Source organism: Choloepus didactylus, chromosome 2 (genome assembly GCF_015220235.1).
Source record: "Choloepus didactylus isolate mChoDid1 chromosome 2, mChoDid1.pri, whole genome shotgun sequence".
In the NCBI taxonomy this organism is placed as follows: domain Eukaryota; kingdom Metazoa; phylum Chordata; class Mammalia; order Pilosa; family Megalonychidae; genus Choloepus; species Choloepus didactylus.
In genome coordinates, this window is record NC_051308.1 from 108,713,055 (window position 1) to 108,738,334 (window position 25,280).

The 25,280-nt window shown below is 44.5% G+C and overlaps 2 protein-coding genes and 1 long non-coding RNA gene across 4 annotated transcripts in view; 2 read left to right on the forward strand and 1 right to left on the reverse strand.

Annotated features, from left to right (window-relative positions):
• Window positions 1-16,275, forward strand: part of SH2D2A (SH2 domain containing 2A) — a 30,628-nt gene extending 14,353 nt beyond the window's left edge. The window contains exons 9-10 of one of the 2 annotated variants that reach the window (XR_005215200.1): window positions 6,071-6,447; window positions 16,010-16,275. The gene's annotated coding sequence lies outside the window, so the exon portion shown is untranslated. Of the gene's footprint in view, window positions 1-6,070; window positions 6,990-16,009 lie in introns of those variants that run through there. The other variant, XM_037825696.1, reaches the window with a different exon arrangement.
• Window positions 873-19,992, reverse strand: PRCC (proline rich mitotic checkpoint control factor). The gene is made up of 7 exons (XM_037825694.1): window positions 19,275-19,992; window positions 10,894-10,941; window positions 8,236-8,802; window positions 6,118-6,213; window positions 5,120-5,263; window positions 2,999-3,064; window positions 873-1,571 (listed from the first exon to the last, which is right to left on the reverse strand). Exons 1-7 carry the CDS (start codon window positions 19,746-19,748, stop codon window positions 1,485-1,487), a joined length of 1,482 nt encoding a protein of 493 aa, XP_037681622.1. The 5' UTR covers window positions 19,749-19,992; the 3' UTR covers window positions 873-1,484.
• LOC119526531 lies at window positions 19,541-22,887 on the forward strand. The gene is made up of 4 exons (XR_005215201.1): window positions 19,541-19,730; window positions 19,950-20,090; window positions 22,320-22,486; window positions 22,791-22,887. It is a non-coding gene; the product is annotated as an uncharacterized LOC119526531 (long non-coding RNA).
• The last annotated feature ends 2,393 nt before the right edge of the window (window positions 22,888-25,280 follow it).

Here is a 25,280-nt window from a genome sequence, read left to right on the forward strand (position 1 = left end):
CCCGAAGTAGGTCAGATTTCAGATAAGCGGGTGGTTTTCCTGTAAGTGATGAAACCTTCCTCTGTACTTAATGAGAAACAGACACCAACTTACCCCAGCACACAGAGCCAGAAGTATGGTGAGATCCTCACTTACTTCCCATCCCAAGGCTCTACTGCACCTCTTCAAACTGCTCCTCTAGCCTTAGCCTTGCCTCTCTGTCACCAGAATTGTCACACTAATTCCTCCCAGTGTTTCCCTGTAAAGAAACCTGCAACAACTGCCTACAAGCATCTATTTCCAGTCAATGCTTCTCTGCCTAGATCCAACATCTCTCTTCTTGCAGGAGCATATTCCTTTGTTTCTTCAATGCTCTCTTCCTCCAGGGAGCTACTACAGTTAAGCCCCACTGGAGTCCTGGTACCCTTAGCAACATATTTCAGTGGTGGATTTGCAGTATGATTAGCATGCGGTTTTTGTGCCCAATGCACTTATCTTCCATCTCTACTTGAACCTTGCCCTGAGTAGGACTCATGCCATCTATTTTGTTGCTTCTTGGCATCACAGTGCCCAACAGCTAAGTGAGGCCACAGACCTTGCCACCTCCCCTCCCCAACCACTCACCCATCCCATCCCTCCCTCCCAAAAAGTTAGGAGTCCAGAGGTCTCCAATGAGATCTGTCTAGCCCCTAAGCTCTATTGAAAGATTCCAAACCAGTCCAGGCCAATGACTAGCGCTGTAAATTTGAATCACCTTTAAGAACAGTACTTCACTACTTTACCTCATCCTAAACTTAATCTTATTAAGTTTTACAACTCTTTTACGCACAGAAAGAACCTCCTTGACTTCCTCCAGCCTTCAAAGATACCTAAGATCAGCAGTAATTCCCTTTTAAAATCACTTTACTCCATAGAAAATTTTGCATAATTTCCAGGGTATTAAATAGCCACTAACCCATACAGATGGTAAGTGAAAAGAAAAAAAGCAAAGCTATCATCGAGACAGCTCAAGAGGGTTTGGAGGGTGCTTTACACAAGGTAAAAAAATGAGATCCAGGGACAGGATAACAAATGAAGAGTCCACAATGGAGAAATGAGACCAGACTAAAAGGTAGGAAAGGGGTCAGAGCAGGCAGTGTCTGTCAGACTGAATGTTTTATTTCAACAGACTTCCCTGGTTAAAAAAAAAAAAAAAAAAAAAAAGTGGTGGGGGGGATTCAACATGTCATCACACCTGACAGGGAGCAAAACTCCCCATCCAAGAACTCTGAGCCCCTTCTGAGGCATCATTCATGAGTCTTTGTTAGCTCCCACACAGAAAGGAGCTGACGTTTCTAACTTTTGTTAAGAAAAATCTATCAAATATGTTCATTCTCGCAGAGGCGAGGGCTGGGTCCTCAGGGAAAGAGATCCTGGGCTTAGAGCAGCTGGGGTCCCAGAGGTGAAGCTGGGGGCCAACCCCGCTGAGCTGGCAGGAGATCCTGGGAGCAATCAGTTCTGGAGCCCTAGAATCCGTATTTGGCTTGGGTCTGACGGCGGCTCAGCTTGTTCTCTGACCAGGTGTTCTTCAGTTCCAGCTCCCGCTCCTTAGCCTGTGGCAAGAAATAAGGGGGTGGTGGTGGTGGTGGTATCAAACAGAATTTTGAGAAACATTTTCCTCTTGCCTCAGTAAGCTTCCCAATTTTCCCTTTAAAGACCTAATCCTATCTTACCCAAGTAGAAGGTGAAGATCCTAAGAGAGCAGCTTTGGGGAACTAACGAGACTCAAGCACAAAAAAGACTCAAGGGTCCTGATCCTTCCTCTGCTAGAATTAAAACCAAAATCCTCAAGAGGGAAAATGGCAAACGAGAACAAGAATTTGGAATCTGACAGGAAGACAAAGATCAGTGCCTCAGATACCTGACTAGCACAGTGGACCAGGACAGCCTCAAAGGCATGGACAGGTTAAAACAGGACACAAACCAACGATAACTTGGTCCGGTTACTGCTTAGTCTGGTTTAATGCTGTGTTGAATATAATATCCATGGTACCCTAGAAATTTACACCACTTTAAAATAATGTTTGAAGCTGTGAAAGTCTGACTGTGAGATACTAGGAGAATCATGACTTCCCTTTTCTGACCCTGACAACTCTTGGCTTTATACTGCATTCTGGGCATGTGCAAGTACCACCCTGGGTAAGAGCTTCCCACCGCCACAAAAAAAGTTATCTGACACCTGGAAAAATGGAGGCATTAAGACTCTGAGCTTAAAAAAGATTCTACTCTTAGATTTTTTCCTCTAAAAACCACAAGATAGGTTAAGGGTACAAAGGAGTTCCTGAAAGGGAAGGTGAAAATATGACAAGGATGATGGAAGCAAGATTGCCTTTGAAATCACTGACAGTTGTACACTGTGAATGTACAATCCCCAGGGAAACGGCCACGTCTTATTCTTATCTGTATTTTTTCACAGCATCTAGTATAATAGGCCTCAAAAAGATTTGTTTAATGATTAAGTATTTGAAAGCTGCTGAGTCATATCAAATAAACACCAAGGCAAATTCTAATTCCAAAAGACATATTTGGATTGTCTGTAATTTTGAGTTATCCGTGTTGATGTTTTCTGCCCCAGTGGAGAATACAACCAGCCTCCTCATCAGGTGGATGTGTTTAGCTTAAAGCTGATGAACCAACTTTTTCTTTAAATAGTTTTAAAAATTACTCGATATACATGCCTTTAAAAGAATCCTATGATACACCATTTCACTCACCTCTTAAATTATGTATATTTGTGAGCACAAATTTTCACTGAGTTTCTTCTAAGCACCTGTGCCTGAGTCTCATCAGCCGTGGGAGCAATGAAGAGTGGATAATCCTGAAGGACACACCCCCCCCAGCGGCCAAATGGAGAACAATAGGGAGGATGCCTGCTCCAAGCTGGGCCCTGGCACCGGGGCTTCTAGACAGATCTCAGCCTTCATATTTCCAAGGTTTACAAGGATCCTGCCTGGCAAATCGGAGCCCTCAGCCCTCTCACCTGGTGAATCAGATACGTGATCTGATGTTTCCGCCGCTGCTGGCCTGTTGGCTGCTCACCTTTCTTCTGCATGGGAAGAAAACATAATAATCAATCTGCAGGAAGAAAAGCGTAAGTTTCCCAAGTGCCCAGCCAGTGGCAAGAATATGCAAGGGTAGGAACTGAGAAACCAATGACAACAGCCCAAACCCTGGGGAAGAAAAATCAACTTGGAGCTGTTTTTATGTCTATATTCTTACAAAAGTTATTTTTATTAAATCCATTATTAAAAAAAAAAAAAAAGCTCAGAATACTTGCCTACTTGCCTGAAATAGCCTGTTAACATCCCCCCTAGACTGGAAATACTTTAAAGTCAGGACTGTGTCTTCTGTTTCTTTGGTAACACCCCCAACCCCACCCCCAACCATGGGGCAGACACCCCCACCCCCACCCCCAACCATGGGGCTCTGCCCACAGCGGACACTTGATAGTTTTATTGCCTGCAGTCAGTCTAAAAAAGCTTAAGTGCCAGGGCCCAGGCATTCTTCCTATCTCCCTCCAGACCCTCACACCACCTCTCTGCCCTCTTAAACCCTTCCCATCTCACTGTCCCCTGCTCTCTCCCCAGTTGAGCCAGATGTCTAGCCCCTCTCCTACTGCTTAGCAGGTCTCTCTCATCAATCACCTTGGGCAAAACCCCTCCTCCCCCAATTTTAATAAGTGCCGGCAGCTTCCCTGGAATTTGAATTTACATGATCACCCCACCTCTCTCCAATCTTCCAGCCTCCACCCATACTGCAAGAACCCCTAACCCAAATTTGATGCAAATGATTTACTGTTAAAAGTCTGTACTGGTCTGGGCTTTTATTCTGCGGTTTTTCTGTCCTCTGCTAGTGTTGTCTCAGACTAGAAGCTTCCTAATCAGCCCCACCCAACTCCCAACACTCCTCTCCAGAGTCTCCTCAGCACTTATGTAATCAATTTGCACTGTAATCATTTACAATCAAGTGTCCTTAAAACTCTTTTTCCCAACCACGCTGTAAACTCGAGGACAGGAACCAGATCGTTTTCTTCTTTTTTTAAACCTAACTCAATACAATGAGGTGGTGGAAAGAAAACTTGGAACCGGGAAAACAGCAAATTCCACCTCCTTGCTGTTATTTGATGCCATTTAGTGTGAAAGTTAAAGATAACATACATAAAAAATCCAGCCTCGTTCCTGCCCCACAGTGAGCACTATCAACAACAGCTATTACTATGTGAAGATGCTTCTCAACCCACAGTTAGTAGTCTGCTCTCCTAAGTGTTTTTCCAGTAAACAGTGATGGATCTATGCTGATCTAACCACAATCCTTTCTCTATCCCGTATGACCGCCAACATTCAGTTAAAACAGACGGCCAGGGCTAGAATGGCCATCTGTGGCCACAGAACAAAGCAAATCAAATGGGGGAAGGACCTTGATCTTGCTGATGCTGGGCTCAAATCCAGAGCTTCCCCATATTCCTCCCATCTCCCCCATGGCAGGCTCATAAATGTCCACGAAGAGATGTTTATCATACTGACTGAAGAAAACTAGCAGAGAAGGTAAGAGCACGGTGTGGGAAATATGAGGAATAAAAACACTTGAAAAGACCACAGCTGGCTACAGTAAATAATGGAAAGAGAGTAGGGGTTGCACACTCAGGACCTATGGATCCCAGGACTTCTGGGGCTTTGTTGTGCCCATACCTCAAAGATGTGCTGAGCCAGGTCCCAGCTTAAAAGAATGGAGAGAGGGTTACGATTGTAGGGAGAAGGCAGAGCACACAACACACAAACCTGGCTGGTTTTTGTGCAGCCAGGGAAGGAGCCACATCTCAGAGAACTTCCAAACTGTATGTTAGGAAACTGCTCCAATCATTCAATCTCAGCAAATAGACTGCAGCAGCCAGATGGAGAGCAAAGGTCTGATAAAATTCTGGAAGGCAGGAGCTGTGAGGCTTGCTGAGTACTCCAGTACCACAAGCAACAGGTGTTTGCTATGGGTGCTTGCTACGGGTGTTGTGACAAGAGCAATGGGGTATAAGGTCATGATGGGGAGTAGGACAAAAATTTGCTTTGGGTCTCTCAAATTGGCCACCCATTAGCCCTCTCCCACTTACTTTGCTGAATGGCTTCATGGTTTTCTCTTCCGTCAAAGACTTGGTCATCCACTGCTGGGCCCCACTGAGCTGGTCATCACCTTTGATCTCCACAAAATTGATTTCCTCCCTCCCTCGGTTCCTCTTGCCCTGCAGTCGCTTAAACTGGAAAAGGGGAAAAAAAAAAAAATTCAGGAGTGGGAAATTTGGGTGGGGGATCAAGACATTCCTGAGGATTCAGAGCTTGTGGAATGATTTTGTGACTCACCAATCTCACCACACCCTCACTTCCCCTCTATGCAGTATGTCCCTTCACCCTGCCACCTACCAAGCTCCCTGGCTCCTTTGATGCCAGATAAAATGCCACCTCTTCTCAGGCCTCTCAGACTCAGGACAAGAAGGATGAAGGTATTCCCAAACATGAGAGAGTGTGGGAAACCACTGGTTATGAATTCATCCTCAAATTATGAATAAATTGTATCTGTTTAAAAGGACTGCATACAATTTTCAAATTAAGAATTCAGGGTAAAAAAATAATCCAGGATTTCTCCTCTGAAAATTGGTTCTCTTTACACCTCTGCTCCAGATTCTGGTTAGTAAGACAGAAGTGGGAGTGTCCTTTGGAACTTTTGGGAAGTCTCCTAAAAAGGGAGGGAACGTGTCTCTCCCCCTTCTTTCTTCACCCAGCTGTCTGGAATGCAGATGTGATGGCTGTAGCTTTAGCAGCCATCAAGTACCATAAAAACAAAGGCCACAAGCTAGGGATGGCCAAGCAGTCATCAGAAGGGGGCTGGATCCCTGACAACTTTGTGGAGTTACCTCACTATCCCTGGCCTGCCTACATCTAGCCGCCTTCTATGAGGAAAAAATAAACTTTCCTTCAATAAGCCACTATTATTTGGAGTTTCTCAGTAATATGTTGCCAAACATTATTCTGATATAGTTTAAAAGTTTTTTTTCCTTTACCTTCAGATTTGAAACCTGGTGTCAAGACAGCCACTAGTGCTTTGTTAACTTACTGCTTCGTCATCGATGAAGGAGGCGTCTGGGGCAATTTCCTGCGGGGGAACCAAAGCCGGGTCCTGTGCTGGATAGTAGCCACTACTGTAATAATCCTGCAGCCAAGGAGAAAGAACACAGACCAAACTGAGGGCACGGTGGAGAGGGGACAACAACGTCTGTCCTGAGCCAGAGAAAACCTTCATCAAGGAGGCAGTGGAGATGCCGACACATTAGCCCCCAAAACGGGCCCCTTGAAGGCAAATATCCTGAAGGCCCACCCTATAACTCAAGGACAGTCCCTACATCTTTCCTGATCTGTACCATCCAGACAAACGGATATTTTTTAGGTAAGGGTGATAAGGAATGAACACCTTCTTTCCCACTTCAATCTATACCCTGCTCCCTTGGGTGCTTCCCAAGAGCACTTCCCACTCCCCAATTCTACTATGCCCTCAGCCCTGCTCCTCCTGCTCCGAAGATTCCAATAAGCTATGAAATGAGCAGACTGAGGTATGAGGGCATGCCATTCTTGTTCTTCATCCTATTTAGGATCTTTGGACAATAAGACACTGTCAGTAAGGGGTAAAGCGGGATGGACTCTGATATGAAATAAGCCATTATAAGAGTTGTACGGAATTAACAATCCTGGGAACAAGCCAGGTTTGTGTTACCAATTTTCTATTCAGGAATCTGATGATTCCCCTTAGTGGTGAGCAGCCAGATGCTGCTGACCCAACAGAAAGAGTAGGTGAAGGCAAGGGCAAGGCCCCTACTGTGGCGAGCCAGGCAGCCCCAGGGCCAAGAGACTGTCCCTTCGTTGCCTAGGTTTCTTCCTGACTACTTTTTCCACCTCTACCCAAACCCCAAGAAATTCCCCTCTAAGAACATTCATTTAATGGTGAGCTAGGTAAAAAATAAGGTTTAATATTCACTAAATAAAATTAACACATAAAAATCCACAGCGATTTTTAGTTTAGATTAGAGCACAAATTGTCTATGAAAGTATTCACAATAAAATACATTTGAATTGCAGGGTCACCAGTGTAGTTAAAGTGATCCAATGGTGTTTAAAACTGCATTTAGAATTTCAATTTGTAATTTATTTGCTGGATGCAAATCAGTGCTTTCTTAGTTCTAAATAGCATCTTATTTTGCTAGAGGTCAAAAAACTCATTATCTATTATCTATCTTATTCCCTTCTAACAACGACCCTGAAGGGAGATATTGTTCCTGAGTAGCCTACAAGATACATCAAGATTTAACAGTAAAGATTTAAGGAATACAATTTTTTTCAAAGTCTTTGGTAACAGGGTCCTCTCAGAGCCTCTCCCCAACCCCACCTGGCTCAGACTTAAGATTAACATTGACCCGTCAGAGAATCACAGGGCTTTAAGGAGCCTTAAGTCTTCCAACCATCCCAGGCTGTCAGTAAAACTCTATGCAGCTGCCCTGCCATGAGGCTGGCCAGCTGCCTCTGCAACGGCCACCAGTGGTGCTCAGTGCCGACTCTTGGGAGCCCTCTCTGGCCAGGGAAGCTCCCACTGCCAGAAACTTCTTTTAAACCAATTTGCAACCTGGCATCCTATGCTCTCACTCTCTGAGGCCACAAAGAACAAATCAAAGTCTCTCTTCTATATTATATTTGAATAAAATGTTATAATAACCATTTATTGAGCATTTGCTATGCTCTAGGCACCTCACATGTTCAATGAGATGGTCAAAGGACTTCTCTTATCTTTTCAACTTCTCATGATTTAGCTGAGGCCTCTCACCATTCCATTCTCCTTATTCCCCTTTTGCATTCAACTCTCCAAATCCCACCTTTCCTCCTCAGCCCCATATCCCCCTTCCTTTCTGTTTTGTCAATACTCCCCACCTCCATAAATTCTTCTTAGACTAACTGCTATTCAGAAGTCCATCACCTTTTCCTCATTATCCACATTTGAGGAGGCTACCTTGTCTCTCTAACAACCATAATGTATGTTTTGAGGCCTGATCAGTACAGGAAAATCAAGATGCTAGAAAGTTTATTAATTCAACCAAAGAAACACCACAAAGGCTGTCACTGGCTCAAAGCTTTTCCTGACCTGCACACTCCAACATTCCCTGGCCTGCCCTCCATGCCTCCTACCCACCTGATAATAAGCACCAGCGGCATTGGCATCGCCATATGTGGAAAACTGATTGTAGCTGTAGTCATCTCCAGGCTTAGGCATCCAAGGGGCCCCACTTGAGCCTGCTGCCATCTTGAATTCAAGGGGGGCATTGGCTGCATCGTCCTGGAAGGCTGGCTCAGGCTCTGTGCCTGGAGGCAGCTCTTCAGGGATGGTGGGGATAGGATAAGGGTATGGCTCAACTCCAGGTGGCTCAGCCTTGTCAGGGAGGGAGAAGAAGTTCTCAGGGGCTACTTCCTCATCACTGTCATCCTCCTCCTGTGTGATCTGCTTCGTCACCTGCAGGGCAGCACTCTTGGCGGCAGCCTTGATGGCAGAGGGTGACGGCGTGGTGGTTGTGGTGCCCACAAGAGGGGCTAAAGAGGAGGGCTTGGTCTTAGGGGCCGGTCTGGAGGGTTTAGTTTCAGAGGAGCCATCCGAGGGTTTCCGGGAGAAGGTATGGGGCAGGAGCAACCTGTTAGTCTCTTTCACAGTCAGGTTTTTAGGTTGGGGAAGCAAGGCAGACAAACCAGTCCCCTCACCGGATCCCTGGTAAGCGTGCGTGTGGGGGTAGGAGGGAAGAAATATAACAAGTGAGATTTTATGTTATGTACTATCAACATCAAGAACAAAAAATACTGATAGGCACTCAAGCCTCGAATCCCTTATTTCCTTCTTACCTCCCTCCACTCAGGCCATCCAATCTGGGTTTGTCTCCCATCTCAGGACCTTCTGCTGGCCACTTTAATCATGAGATGTCATCCCTGTTCTCCTCAGCATCACCCCAACCCAGCACCATGGCTCTCTGCCACAGTCTTCCCTGAATGTACTTTTGGCAATTATGATGCTCTTGATCTCACATCATCCTTCCTCCCAAAAAGCCCACGACTCTCCAGCTGTCCTGAAGGGTATACTCTCCCCTCCTAACATGGAAACTCTCTCCTTCCTTTGGACTGCTACCCAGAGCCAAGAACAAGGCTCTGTCCAAAAAAGACATTCGTACATTTTTCCAAAAGCCCCTATACTTCTCCCAGGAAAATTCCTATAGATATTCAGCTTTTTTATGCCAGAGTCATGTATTTAACTCATCAACTTGTAAGCTAATTGGCCCAGCCTATCCCGAGTTCCCATTACTCATAAGACTCTCTCTGATTCTGCTGTCTGGATGCTAAAAGGCCAGTTCTGCCTAACTGCAGGGCTGAGAGAGGTGCCAATCTGAAAAAGGAGAGTGGAATAAGGTCTCCTTCCTAGACCAGCATACTACAGCTCTCTCAGCGAAGAAATGCCCAGAACGAGTGAAACAAGACTTTTGAGTCAAGAGAGCCAGGCAGAAGGAGAAGTGTTCATCCAGAGAGTGGGCTCCTCTCCCTGTCGTCTGTGTTCACAGTTTTGGGTTATTCCAGCCTGACAGACTCAGGGCTCCCAAGCTCAAATCAATCAAAGATGTCAGATGGAGCATGTTCCTTAGGCCACCTTTGAAGTGTTCTACTTCTTAGATGACAGCTGGGACCATGGCTAGATCTGTTTGCAGTGCTTGGTCCCTACTCTACGTTAACAGCTCAGAGTTCCTCTTAACCACTCATTTCTCCCTACCATCTTGGAAGATTCTCTTTACTCCTTAGCTGCCTTCTAAGCCAGTGTTCTTCCATCACTTTAGCTGCCAGTCCATCTCCTCCAGGAAGCCAACCTGATAACAGGAGAAAGACTAGCTTCCTTCAGGCTCAGCATGCCACCTTCTTTCATGAATCCTCCTTCATAACTCACTCTAAAGATGGATACAACCTCATTCTCACCAGCTATCTTTCTAACTTCCAACATTACTGTATACTTCTGAGACCTCCTGGGGGGCACAGGCTCCAACTCAGTGAGAACCAGGAAGCAACTCCTGGGAGACAGAATAGAGGCACTGAGATGAGGAGAAACAGAAGCAAACAGTTGAGAGATCCTCTATTAGCACCCCTGTTGAGGACTTCTGGTCTTCTGGCGGAGAAGTAGCCAAGTACAGCAGTTAAGAGTTTGAATTCTATAGTCATACTGTCTGGGTCTGAATCCCAGCTCTGCTCCCAATAGTTGTCTGACCCCGAGCAAATTCCTTAGCTTCTCTGTTCCTCAGTTTCCTAATGTGTTAAATGGGTATGATCATTACACTATGACTTAATGTTACTATGAGGACTAAATGATTTAAATGTTGGTCAAGCACTTGGAACAGTGCCTGATAACGCAGTAACTGCTATTTAAGTCTACTTCCCATGCTAAATGAGACAAGGAAAAGATGGATAATTTTAAAATATAGATGATCCCTAACATTATTGGACCAGTCTATTTATTCTACATTTCCTAAATGATCCTTTTACCTGAGATGCTATGAACTGAATTGAGTTATAGTTCATCTCCCACCACTGCCTGTCCTCTAGGAGAGGAAACAATACCATGCCAAAGCCAAATAACAGCATGGAAAGAAATGAAAAGCACAAGGTCAGAAGTTGTAAAGGAAAACAAAACAAAACCTAAATAGGCAATGCTGAAGTACTAAATTTTGCCATAAGCCCAATTTGGAAACAGCTGGGCATTTCAAGTCCAGTGTTTTAGGAAGCAATATGGGAAGACAAGAAATGGTTTATATTATGTTACAAAGCTTACCTGAAGAACAGTTTTCTTCTTTGTGGGTTCATCTTCCTCAGAATCTGACTAAGAGAAAAAGAAATGGACTAAGGCTTCACTGTTTAGGACTGTGGAGGAAACACTCACATTAAATGAAGCACACAGAAAGGGTTAGACGATAGTGACCACCTTGCTGTGCCTCACCTCTGTACAGAGGTGCACCCATCCTAGGCCCAGGCAAACAGCAGAGCTTCTGTGCTGCTCTCCAACAGCTTTAGAGACGGGGTATGCCTCAACCTTTCCTGATCACTCATTCCCCTAGCCCATTCCCCAAGTCACACAGGCTTCTTGGCATCAGTTTCTATTCTATAAAATTAAGACTGTTTCCTTCCATTTATTCCTTGGTGAAAAGAAAAAGCTATACCCATTCTTCTTTCTACAAATCTGACCACTATAAGATGAATGGGATTTAGCCCACAATCTCACCCAATCTTAGCTTCACTTCTAAACCACTTATATAGACTACATAACCACAGGGCTGGGGAACTCCAGTGGGATTAAGTGGTGTGTTAACTACTCTTCTACTGAGGCATTAAAGTCAAAGCCATTGGAGAAATCCATTCCCTTTCCAAGTATGATAGATTGTCTGCCAGACAGAGTTGCTCATGTCTAGGAAGGAGGCAGGCAAGTGACTGTGAGGATTTGGAGCAAGACAGGTTGCCTGTAACATCCCTCTGACACATCTGGACTGTTTCTGGCTCTCTCACTCTAAAATATCTAAATTTTTTGTTCAATACCAATTTTCAGCAATGGGAAAGATGCAAGGCATGTAAATAGCAAGACTGAATATTTTATTTAAAAAAATTACTCCCCAAACCGAGAACCTTAAAGCTACCTATTTCCTCCCAGAGCCTCAATCTGATGTTCTGTAAATAAAGATGTTAAGGCAGGAATCTAAGATCCTATTCATCTCCAATATTCTACAAGAACTCAAATCCTCTGCCTGTCTTTCTCAACTGACTCTTCTATCTCACAGTTCCTTTTTTGGACTCATCTGCTACAAAGATCTTTCAATCATAATTACTAAAAACCTACGACGTGCAAGACACTGTGCTAGGTACTGCAGACAGAGCCCAACCAGTGTTCCATGGATAAGTTAGAGCTATGATGATATGATCCACTCAGCCTGCAGGGCACCAGGCAGGGCTTGGGGCAGCCAGAGTCCTGGGCTACTGCTCTCCAGAGGTGCAACCTAGACCATTTATTTACCACAGTGTGCTTCAAATATTTTCTATGTGTGTTTTGACATGTTAAGAGGTCCTTGCCCTCAAGGAACTTATAGTCCAGTAAGGAAAAATGACAAGTACTCAAATAGTAAGTATAAGATAAAGCAGTATAAAAGAAGAGCATCAAATGTAATTCAAACCTCTCCACTGTTGATGCATTTGTGCTTTCTTTTATGTAAGTCCCTCCCTTGGCAATTCCTCTGCCTGCACCTTCCTTTATCACTACTACCTCTCACTCTCCTGTCAATCTGCGTTCTATACTTCCTGATTCAAAACTTCTGAGAAGTCTTTCTGATGAATCTCATCTCACTCTTTTTCAAGTCTGTGTCCCTACATCACTCATTTGTTTTGGATGACATCATATTACTACTGCTGGCTCTGTAAGCATTACATTTTTCCTGTGCACATTCTTGCCTTTAGTCTGACAATAAAAACTGTATCTTTTTTTTTTGCGAGAGAAATTGTAAAAGCCATATCTTATAGTTCAGTATTGCCTTATGGTAATCAGTACACAATGATGTGTACAGTAGTCTGCCAAATGTATACAAAAAAAATTTTTTTTTAAATCAGGGAAATCTGTACTAGCAACTAAATGTGCAGGTTTCGGGAAAGGGCAGCAAAGGAAAGGACAACCATTTACTGAATACCTACTATATGTTAGGTAATTTACTCATAGTTTTTCATTTAATCCTTACAAAAATATTTCAAGGTAGGCAAATATTATCTCAATTTTACAGATAAGGAAAGTAAGGGTCAGAGACGTTAAAGAATGATCACATAGCTAGTAAATAACAGACCAGAACCTGAACCAGTTCTGACTCCCATGCTTTTGCAGAGATACCTTGAGCTGTCTGTGTTTGGCTAGGCTTGAGGCCCACAGTGAGGATATCACCCTAGCTCCCACATGATGCAGCTGAGAGAGCATGAGGTGCAAAATCAGAAATATGGGGTTGAGTCTCAGCTCTGCCATTTACTGGCTGAGGGAATCCCAATAAGCCATTTAACCTCCCCAAGCCTCTGCTGGAAATCATACTTATCCTTTCAAATATCACAACAATGTTGTAAAGACTGCATGAGCTACTATACAAGAAAGTGTACATAAACTAGAATTCTAAACACAGTTCTCTGACTTGAGAAGATCAAACTCAACCAAAGAAAAAGCCTCAAGTCCCAAACACCTAAGCATTTTCTACCTTTTCTCTCTGTTCCAAGCTCCCATTGCCTCTCGTGGGCTCCTGACCACCTCCCTTGTCTTTTGACCATGAAGAGCTATCTTCTTTCCAGCAGCCACATAGAACCATATCACTATCGGGTAGACAAGGTTTTCATGAAGTCCCCAGGCACATTTAAACTTTAACATCTTAGGCAATACGTCCAATGTTAACAGTCTGAAAACAAACAAATTTTATCCAAATTTAAGGCAATTACATTTATAAAATTATACAAACATATTATTTTTCAGATCCTGTGACAAACAAAAAGTGGCCACTGTGAAAGCATAGGCAAACTGTCCTATGGCTAATAGAATTGAAGACCAGATCAGCTGTGGGAAGAAAATTCAATTTCTCTTTAAATGTCACAGATCATTTCCATTATATTGACAGCCTAAGTTTAAAGTTTAAAAGCACTGAAAAACCTGTACAAAGACTTAAAGGACATCCTATTATTTCTGGATTTAGAGGATTCCTATAGCGACTCACACTCATCCTTCTCTCGTTGAACATATGATACTAATTTTCTACTGAACCCCATTATAAATCATCTTGTGACAGGGTACTTGATACGACAGCCTCCCTGAAATAGAACTCTAAAATAAGAATCTCAAAAATGTGCTGAGCCCCTCAACCCTTGGTTAAGTCATAGCTACTCATATTTTAGGAAGAGACAGAAATAAACCTTTACCTCTTAAAAGCTGATAAACAGAGCTCAGAGATATTCAATAATCTATCCAAGGCCACAGAGGAAGTCAAGGAGGATTGAGAGGATGGGAAAATAGAATGAGGACCTATCTCTTGCCCCTTGCACTAACTTTAGCCAAATCTGTCCTGGAAGAGAGGTTAGAAACATGGAACTCAGTGGTTCACTACAGAAAGAGTTGAGATGCCACTCAAAGCATTTCTGGGCATGTGAGGGATTGGCTGAAAACTAACAAGAAATAGAAAGTTCAGCAAAGTATTATCCCAACACTTCACAAAAGAAAATAAATTTCAGTTTAGAGTACCAGAAAGCAGAGAGATGAGTAATACAAGTGCTAAAAGATATGTGATATATCCTCCAATCATCCTCTATTTGCAAGGGGAGTACAGCCATCTTGGAGCATTTGAAAGGAAAATCAATTCAGCTTCTATCAAGAACCAGGCTAGAGGCAACAGACTCAGCCTAAACACACAGGATTTAATTTAGACACCAGGGAGAACTTCCTTAATGGTGAGAGGTGCAGGAGCATATTAAATGGAGGTTGAAGAGTCAATTCATTAGACCCAGATAGAATGGCCATGCTGGAAACACTGGAGCACACAGGGCTGGGAAAGAGTGAGCTGGCTAGATCAGGCACTCATGGATTTTAGAGGCACAAACTGGTTGCATCTCTTAAGAACAAAGTATTGTATTTCTTCTTGGCCTCACAACAGCCTGAGCCCCAGTGGCCATCACTGTCCTCTCTGCTCCAGCTGCCAAGAGTGACAAGACACACACACCCCGAGACTGCTGAGCAAGAACGGAAACAGACATTTTCCATTAAGCCAGGACCGGTGGGATCTGCTGATCTATCAGAGCCTCATTCCCCATGGCAGCCTCCCTCTTATCTTTCCAGGCTCTGGTTCTGAGAGACTCCCTCTCCAAAAAGCAATCACTAGTTTCCAGGGCTAGGAGCCAAGGAGGAAATAAGGGCCAAAGAACAGACCACCCCCTCCCCCCAGAGCGCTAATCACTACCACACTCCTCTCTGCTATTATCCCAATTAATAGATTCATCAACATTTTTTACTCTTTGGTCTCAAATATCTTCAGTTAGGGTATCTGTTCTTCAGTTAGGGTATCATTTTTCTCACCCATTTTTTGCACTCCTTTATTGTATTGCTGCCTTATTTCTGGTTGCCCATGGCCTCTTCCTTCTATCTTTTCAGTAGACACTATGATAGAATAAAACACATCTGGGTTCAAATATAACCTCTGCTACTCCCAAGCTGTGTGTGATTTTAGGGAAATCACCTCTTTCCTCTAAAGTCATATTTCCTTACCTGTAAACTGGGAATAAAAGTTAGTTTACAGGGCCACCAAAGTGCCCAGCTCAATGTCAGACATTAAGCAGATGGCCCACAAATGTTAGTGCCTCCCCCTTCCCTTTCCTTCTAAAGCTAAAACCTAGCTAAATCCATTGCAGTCAACTCTTAATTACTTGGTTAATAAAAATGACCAAAATCAGTGAAATCTCACTCTCACAGTTTCAAATTTTCCACTATTTGGGTAGACAATCCAAAAGTAACGGTAATCCTAATCCAGATAGCCCCCAAATTTCTATTTGCTTTGGAATACACATTATATGACAGAACTCTTCCAGCAGACTTACTCTTTTAATTTTTTTTGCTGTTGTTGTTGTTGTTATCTTAATTTCAGAAGTCTGCATCCCCCAAGCCTATGAAATCAACCAGTGTTTGGAGGTAGCTTGGGTCACAGCAAGAAGGGGAAAAAGGGAAACAAGAGGGAACGATTATCCATTTTATGTATCAGTTCTAATTCCTCACCTAAATCAAAAGTTGACTGAATTTGGTTTGGGCATGCACCTGGATAGAGAATCTGGTATACCTTGTCCCCCTGACTATAGTTGATTGTATGACCTGACCCAAATCACCCAATCTAATTCTCTCCTAGAAAACTGGACTGGGAAGAAAATAAAAACCAAGAAGCTGTGGGTGGACATCTTCCACCTACAACAAAGGTTGAGAAGCAGAAGAAACTGGTCTGCAGAGAAGGAAGAATGAATAAGACATGCAAAGAGAAGCTGTGTGGGTCCCCAACAGATCTCCATATCCCAATTCCAGGCCCTTTTTGAGGGAATTTTGTATATTTATGATACATTACCAAAGCTAGTTTGAGTTGGCTTCTTTTACTTGCAACCAATTAAATCTGAGCTGTCCCTTGTATTCCCTTAGTAAATGATAACACTACCCTCCCAGGTGCCTGAGCCAAAAGGCAAGGGGTTATCCTTGAATCTTCTCCTCCACTCACGACATCCAGTCAATTTTCTAGTCTTTTCACTTCCACTGCCTAAATACACTTTGAATCTCCAGTCCTCTCCATCCCCTGCAACTCCCTTATCTAAGCTGTCATCATCTTTCACCTTGGGTCTCTGCCAGTCTTGCTCCCTCCAACTCTCACCACTCTGTGATCAGAGTTCTTGCTCAGCCTTTAGGGGTTCTTCATTACCCCAGAATTAAATACAAACGCCTAGACATGGCATTCAAGACCGATTATCACCTGGCCTCAGCCTCTCCTTAGCACCATCTCTCATCACTCCCCATCATGTACTCCAGCCATTCTGCCTTACTCACTTGAGGTTCCCCAAAGGCATTTTCACACTCTCTCTTCCAGGCTTTTGGACAGTGTTCCCCCTGCTTGATATGCTCCTCCCCAACTCTCTCTAGCTACTTACTACTCTTCTGCTTTATCTCTGCCTAGACATATCCCCCTCCTGGAAGACCCCACCACCACTTCCCTCCAGGACTGGATTAGTACCAGGCAGAGTGCTCCCATGGCACCATCTCTATTAAGGGACTTTCCTGATTTGACTGAAAATCTGTTTCCTTGTCTGTCTCCAACAATAGACCATATGCTCCTTTTGACCAGGGCTTATCATGCACACTACTATACTCCTACATCCTGGGACAGAAAGACATTCAATGATGAATGAATGAATGAAAGAGTTCAGAGCTAATTACCTTCAACTTCAGCAGCTGAACTCTAAAGGGAAATTATTTAAGGAAAACTAATTGATTCCTTCAAACTTGTAATGAGAGCCTACTAAGTGTGAAACATGAGCTAGGAACCAGAGGGGCTTAGATCTAGAGGGGGCACAATGATTTTAAACACCAAGGTCACCCTCACCTGACCATCCTGAACACTCTTAGGCTACCTCACCCCAGGAATTATGTGTTCAGAGAACAAAATACCAATTTGAACAGAAAAATGGAAAACTGAGAGCTAGAATTTTTGCTTTAATTATCCATGTCACTACTCACCTTGGGCATTTAGTGAACTGTACTTACAAAGAAGGGTTAGTTAGGCATCCTTAAGAGTTTCCAACAACTTCTAAATGGAAGATTCCACAGCCTCTCCTGACAACTTTTTCTAATGCTACCTTCACAGAGGTAGAAATGAGCCTTTCTACTGTACCTGTGGAGGGAGGCAGCCTGGCTCAAAGTGCCATCTTCCTCAATCATCATCCACACATCACAATTAAGCTGAGACAAGTTTGTGGAGAAAAGGGAGGAGAGGAGAGAAAAAAGAATATCAATGAGACAAATATATTTCCTTTGTCTCATTCAAGGACCTTTCTTTGTCCCAGCTTAAACCAAGGCCAAGGTAAGTTTCAGCAGAGCAACAGGCTTTTTTGGATCCTAGACTTAGAAATGACAGACTTAGGTGAGAAAGAAGGGAGAAATGATATGGAAGAATATTTGGAACCAGACTGAGAGAAAGAACCTGGAACCTCCTTCCACAAAGAATCCTTATTCCCTCAAGTTCATTCAGTCAGAAAATATTTATGAAGTACTTAGTATGTGCCAGGCACTGTTTTAACCACTAGGGATAGAGCAGTGAATAAAATAAATAATCCCTGCCTTCATGGAGCTTGTACAATAGTGGAAGGCAAGAGGCAAATTAAATATATAGTATGCTATATGGTGGCAAGTGCTATCGGAGAAAAATAAAACGAAGAAAGTGGATGGGGAATAGTGGGTGATAGGAGGCTGCAGGTTAGGGAAATCCTCACTGAGAACACAGCTTTTAAGTCAGACCTGAATGAGGTAAGGGAGAGAATATTAGGATATTTGGAAGAAGTTGTGGAGAACAGCAGGCGCAAAGAATGGAAATGGCCTCTAGGCAGCACTGGATGTCTAAAGAAAAGCAAGGAGAAGAATAAACTTCTCTCTGGGGGTTACCAAAGGTGAGTCAGGGATTGACCAATTAATTTCCCAGAGGAGAAGAGAAAGAACTCCGGGTAATTCTAAAACACTATCTGCCCTCAGACTTAACGTCTCCAAAGTACTCACTCCAAAAGAGACCTTGTGGCATTCTGCGTTCAGCACACAGAAGAAAACATAAGCTTGGCTGCCTCTTTCAGAAATAGTACTCAAGTGTTCTAATTCACCTAGACTTGGTGATATCCAAATGGTGAAACTGAGCAATAGGCCTGGGGTTCAGTCAAACCTGGCTTGTAATCTTCACTCTGCCCTTCACCAGGTAAGACCTTACATGCTATACCTCTGTTTCTCATCCGTAAAAATTAAAATTAGTATATTGTCTTCCAGGGTTCTGTAATATTGAACCAAGGGACTTGGCAAACAATCTGCATTCAACAAATATTCAATTTCTTCCCTGATCCCTATATCAAGAACAGATTTGAGGATTCATATTTTTTAACTCCAGAACCTGATGCTCCTGCCTAATAAATGCCATTATCTACATTACTTATCTTTATTTTGTTTAAATAAATATTTTTAAAAAGGGATCGACGTTCAGCAGCAAAGGAAGGAAAAAGTTTGTTCCGAATGTCCAGCAAGAGCTCAGGCGTCCTGTCTCCTGTTACTTTTTCGGGTGCTAGATTTCATCCTGTTGTCATTATGGGAAAAGGGAAGAAGGCTGGCCTGAGGTGAAGATGCAGAGAGGGGGAGCAAGCACCAAGTGTCCCAGGGCCTGTCCGTGCCAAGTGATGAAGTTATACGGAAACCCTCAGGGACAAATAACCCTAACTCCCCAAAGTTACTTCAGCTCAATTAATCGCACTAAAAGGATTCCAGCGGCCTTGAGTCGATGCGTTTACAGAAGGGAGTCCCGTAATCTCCCTAAGTCCCTCCTACAGCTAAGCCCATGCCCAAACCCGGTGGACAGTTTGGGGGTGCCCTCCCCGGATACTCACATCCCGCTTGTGCAGCTCCGGCGCCGCGATCTTCACGGGCTCTGTCCTCTTCTTTGGCTTGGGAAGCCCCAGGGGGGGACCGGCACCGCCGATAGGCGGGGGCAGGCTGAGGCCAGGGCCTCGCGGCGATGGCAGCCCCAAACTCAGCCCCTCCCCAACTCCCGCCGCTTCAGCCGGGCTCACTCCTGGAGGTGGAGGGAAACCTCCCAGGCCGAAGGGCAAGGGGGGAGGAGGCTGGAGCCGGGGGTCTCCGGTGGGTGGGGGCAACAAAAGCGGAGGGGGAAAGGCTGGGGCCAGCATCTGGGGGGACGGGGCCAGCAAGGCCGAACCTTTGGGTGCGGGGAGAGAAGCGAACAAGCCACCTGAAGTGGGCCCAGTTGTAGGGACCGCCGCCGTCTCCTCCTCCTCCTCCGGCTCCAGCTCAGCCTCATCCGGCTCACTTTCATCGCTGCTGGCGTAAGCAACCAGCGACATGGCGCCTCCCGCCTTTGGGGCGCCCTTGCCGGCAGAATAGGCCTACTTGAGACCGGGGATGCCCGGAGGCCTGGTGGGCCCCGCCACACGGCGGGGCGGGGAACCGAAGAGCCTGCCCACTCCGTATTCTAGGGCTAGCCCCGGCAGGTACCCATTGCCATGGGTGATTTCCACCTAATAAGGTTTCTCTCTTCACTTAAGCTCCTAGTCCCTGGCAACTACACACAGCTAATGGCCGCCGAGTCACTCCGCCTCTTCTCGCCTCACCAATATAGGAACTACAACTCCCAGAAGACACTTTGGCCACAGCCCCATTCTCCGCCAGAGAGAGCTCAGCGCAAGGTACGGCGGGAGGTGGAGTCCGAGGAAGGATTAAGGGTCTCGCAGAAAGACAGGCGGGAAACCCGCCTCTGACGTGGGGACTCCTGGGATGAGTAGTTTTTCTGGCCGCCTGACAATTCCTATGTGACTACAAGCCCCATCAGGCACCGCGGTATACACGGAGCCGGGGAGGAGAGCTTCTCGGTACTTGAAGTTCCCTAGAGTAGCAGCTAGGGCGCTAGGACTTATGGGAGATGTAGTGCTCTTTGAAACTGCAAGCGATGTCGGGAATTCGAGAGGGCCTCTGGGAAGGTAGTGGGTCGAGGAAAATAGCTTAAAGGGGAGGTGATCTGTAAATGAACTGGTGAAGCTCCCCAGTGGGCTGTGACTAAGAGTTACAATAAAAGACCCCAAAAAGAGCCAGGGCCCCAGGAACCTGGGTGAAACTGGGCTGCAAGCCAGAGGGAAGCTAGACTGCAGGACTAATAAATATCTGAAAACTAGAATTCATGTGACATATGAGGAAAGAGGTCATCTCCCTTGCCATGACCAGGTTGCACGTCCAGGAGCACACCTAGCCTTGCCAGCCTGGGGCTTGGCGTCCCTCTGCAGCACTCAGCAAGATGGAAAAATGGGCAGGGCCCCTAGAAGCCAGGGCCAGGTACTTGGGGTTAATGCCTTCTTTCAGCCCAGTGGAGTTTAGGGGCCAACTCCAGCTCAGGCCCTATCACAGTTGTAAGGAATCACCTGAATCTGTCCCTAACTGCCTATGTCCCCCACCTGTACATCTGCATATGTCCTTTGCATCCTCCATGTCTGTGTACGACCTTGTTGCATCAATCTTCATGTATGTTTGTGTGTCCTTTTCCAGTTCATTTATGTCTGCCTGTGATGATATGCTCTGTATCTGTCCTTACCTGCCTGCCTGTGATTTTGTGTCCTTTTCTCGTTTATCCATCATTGCCCCTCCCTGGTTGCCTGTGACTGAGTGCCCTCTACTTGTCATCCCTGACTGTGTTCTTTACGCTAATCTGCATCTGTGTGGACACCACCTCCCTGGGCCCAGACAGCAGAAAATTCCAGTGAGCTCAGTCCATGAAAAGACTACTGAGGTTTTGGGAGGAGGCTGAAGAGAAAGATGGAAAGGATTATGAGGATGACAATGACAACGACAACAATGAAGAGGGACAGGAAAAGGCCCAGGCTTGACTCCTCCACCAGACAAACCTGAAGTGGCCCCCTCCTCCCCACCCTCTCCATGTGTCTAAATCCCACCCTGCCTTCATAGCCAAGCTCATAGGCCACCTTCTCCATGAAGCCTCCTCAGCTCTATTTGCTCCCTGCTCTGGATGCCCAGAACATTTTTTCTGTACACTAGTTCTCCAACTTTAATGTGCATAAGCATCACTAGAAAAACTTGTTAAAAATGCAAATTCTTGAATTCCAGTCCAAGGGACTCCTATTCAGTCAGTGCGGGGTGGGGCCCAGGAGTCTAGATTTTTAACAAACACCTCAGCTGATTGCAAAGCAGACGCACTGAGCACCACGCTGAGAAACTAGACCTTCAAGTCCTCCCTTGCAGCTGGTATGCCTGACACAACACCCTGACTTCTAAATCCTACTTTCAAGTCTAAGTTCCCCAGTCCACTCTCTGGTGACTGTGGGCAGTCACTTCTCAGAGTCTCATTTTCCTCCTCTGAAAAATGGATAGAGCAATAAGGAGTCCTGTCCCACTGTGAGAAATACCTGAAGTTAACACATAGTGAAATGCTTTAGAACTCTAAGAAAAAGGGAAATGTTCACAGGTGAATTACTCTCGTTGTTACTTGTCAACACATCTTGCTGCCCTGCAGAGAAGAGAAGTCCATTAAGGGCAGGGACTGATCTTAACAAATATTTTCTAAGCTGGGTCCTCTTACTGTAAAGATTGAGTCATCTTATTAGATATATACCCTGCCTTCAAAAATGGTTGTTTTCATGCAAGAAATTGGTAATAGAAACTTCAGGACAGGGGTGGGAAGGGAAGTTATTTTTCACTGTGTATCTTTTATACCTGTAGAAGTATGTAACCAGTACACATTTTACCTATTCAAATAACAACAATAATAGAGTCTTCCAGTAAAAGATGATGAATTGAGCAGACATATCTAATTTGACTCCCTCTTGAAAGCCTACTAAAACTTCAGTAAAAGGATTAAAAAAAAAATAAGGCATTCAAGAGAATTTATGAGACGATTTAAACCCACAAAGATGGGGAGACCAGGAAAGGAGACAAAAGTAATGACATCCTGGAAGCTGGAAAGCACCAGTGGTAACTGACTTGGCAGATCCAAGAAAGCTGAGAACCAAGCTGGCCTTGGGGGATGGTGAGAATCAATTTGATCTAGACTGCAGAAGCCTCAAAGAACTCAAGAGTGGTAAGTACCTTTGGAAGTAAGTGACAGGGGGAGGAGGACAAAAATGGTGAAGGCTGTTTAAGAAGCAGTTTTAGATCCCTTTATCCACCTCCCCACTTGATGCTAGTGGGAGAGTGCCTCTCCCCAACCCCAGAAGAAATAAAGAGTTGTTTTGTTTTGTTTTGTTCTCAAGAGGGAATAAACAGAGGGTTTCTGCTTTGGGAAAAACCAGACACAGTCAAGGACAGGGGTACCGTACAGAAATCAGGGGAGTTAAGGCAATTCATGCACATGGAATACCTAGTTCCCCCATTCTTTCTTCCAGATCATTGGCTGCCAGCCCTTTACCCTCCAGGCAGGATACTGGAAAAATCTATTCAACTCAAGAGGAAAGATCCATGGAGACTGACATCAGAGAGAGCACCAACGAACTTCCCAAACCAGATGACTCTGAAGTAAAATTCTCAGTTGACAAGCCCCAACCACATGCCCAGGGGTACCAAATGCTCTCTTCTCCCCTCACCCTTAAACATGAGCAGGCACCAGTGATTATGTATCTCAGGAAGGCTGCTAATGTGAGTGGTAGAGCCAAAAGAAACATGCAAAAGTAGAGAAAGTGTCAGTATGAGGAGAGAAGAAAACTTTAAAAATCCATCAATTTTCTCAGATAAAAAGAAAAAAATACTGTATACATGAAATAACAGAATGCCATTAAAAAAAAGTAACATGCAGAATACAAAATAGAGCTCTTGGGAAATAAAAATATAACAGTATAAATAAAGTTCTCACTAGAGGAGTTGAAAGAGAAAAGTTTAAGAGAAAACAGCCCAGGAAGTTCAATACCTGAATAATAACAGTTCTAGGAAAAGAAAACGGGAGTGGGGGGTGGGGTGGGGGATGGGGGAGAGACCTGAAGGGAGAAAATAATCCAAAAAATAATTACAGACAACTTCCCAGAACAAAAGGATGTGAGTTTTTAGATTAAAAAGGCCCACCATGTATGTGCACAGAATAACAGATAAAAATGGGCCCACACCATCATCTAAATTCAGAACCCTGGAGATAAAGAAAAGATCCTACCAGCTTCCAAAGAGAAGGAAAAGATCATTCAAAATGGATCAGGACAGAGTGGCTTCAGACCTCTTAGCAAACTCCCACACTGGAAGCTAGATAACAATGGAGTAAGAGCTTCAAAAATATGAAGGAAAGTTATTTCCCATCTAAGAATTCAATATTAAGCCTAACTGTCAATCAAGTGTGAGGGTAGAAAAAGGGTATTTTCAGACATATAAGTTTTCAAAAAAAAATTTTTTTAACATTATGCTTTTAGCACCTTTTCTCCAGAAACTACTAGAGGATGTGCTCCAGCAATAATAACAACAAAAACAAAAAAGCAGAGGGAGATTAAACCATGAAAGAGGAACACCTAGGATTATAGAAAACATAGTCTCCAACACAGGAGAGGGAAGAAGGGGATCCCCCAGATGATGGGAAGGAAGATTCAAGGACAGCTATACCCCAGATGTAGAAGGCTACCAGTCAGACTGGATCAGGACAAAAGGCTTTGGGACAGATGTCATCAAGCATTTGAAATTGAAAGAATATCCAAAGTGTCTAAATAATATGAGAAGAGACTGGAATAGTTGGTGGAGAATTTGTGGCTGAATTAGTGAATAAGAACTTAGAAAACAAACAAAAAAACAAAAAGAATCAACAACTTCAGGAAGACAAAATATTGTATTAAAAAAAAAGAAAAGTAATCTTGGTTTACTATGGAAAAAAATAATAAAGGGGAGAAGGCTCTAAAAGGTGGAATTTGGAGTAAGGAAAATAGAAGCTTCCAAACTGGAATACTGGAGCTGGAGCAGAATCAGGGTGTGATCTGTCAGGACCCAGGGCTGGAGACCAGACTACTCATGGCTGAGCCCCTATAAAGTCCTGACCAGCCACCTGGCTTACTCATCTTTGGACCCACTCCCATTCCCCAACACTCACCCAGGACCTGGCACAGCACAGCACCTAAGAGTGTCCAAGGAATATATGTGGGGTAAATGAATGAATGAATGAATGACCAGATGAATGAATGAAGTCTCAAGCCCATAGGCAATGAAGTGGCAGAAATGCTCCTTCAGTACACCCACTGCCATCTGCTTTCCCCAGAAGCCACCATCAGCCTCCTCCAGCAGGACCAGATCTGCTGCCCAGCCTAGGGGCAGGCTGTCTCTCCCCTGAGAGGGAAGGGCAGAGAGCACACTAGAGATCAATCTTGTCAATCCAGAAAAGGGCCCTTGGCCTCTCCTCACCCCTGTGATCCACCCTCTCAGGATCCTCTTCTCCCCAGGCCTCTGTCCCTGGTATCTCAAAGGCAACACCCTCAGTGGGAGAGGGTTGAAGAATGTGGCCACAGCAATGCTGTCCACCTGACTCTGGCCCCAGACCTCCTTGTTTTAAATCCCAGAGATCAACAGGAAAGCAGACAGAGCCTTGGGTTTGTGGCAGTACCGAGTGGTGGGCGTCAGCACCTGTCTGTAGGCAGCAAGGTTATTTCCAGCACTGCTTGTCAGCAAACTCCTGCAAACAATGTTGCTGTGAATGACCTTGTCTCTTTGTCATTTTGCGAAGTAGAGAGGAAAATGGTAATAGATCCTCAAGCCTGAATGAGATGACACATGTACAGTGTTATTCACTGCAGCACTGTTTGTATTAGCACAAGAAAGGGAACAACCGAAATGGCCATCACACAGGAGACTGGTTAAATCATTTGTGACACAGAAATGTATTGGGACGATTATGCAACCATTAAAATGAATGGGGC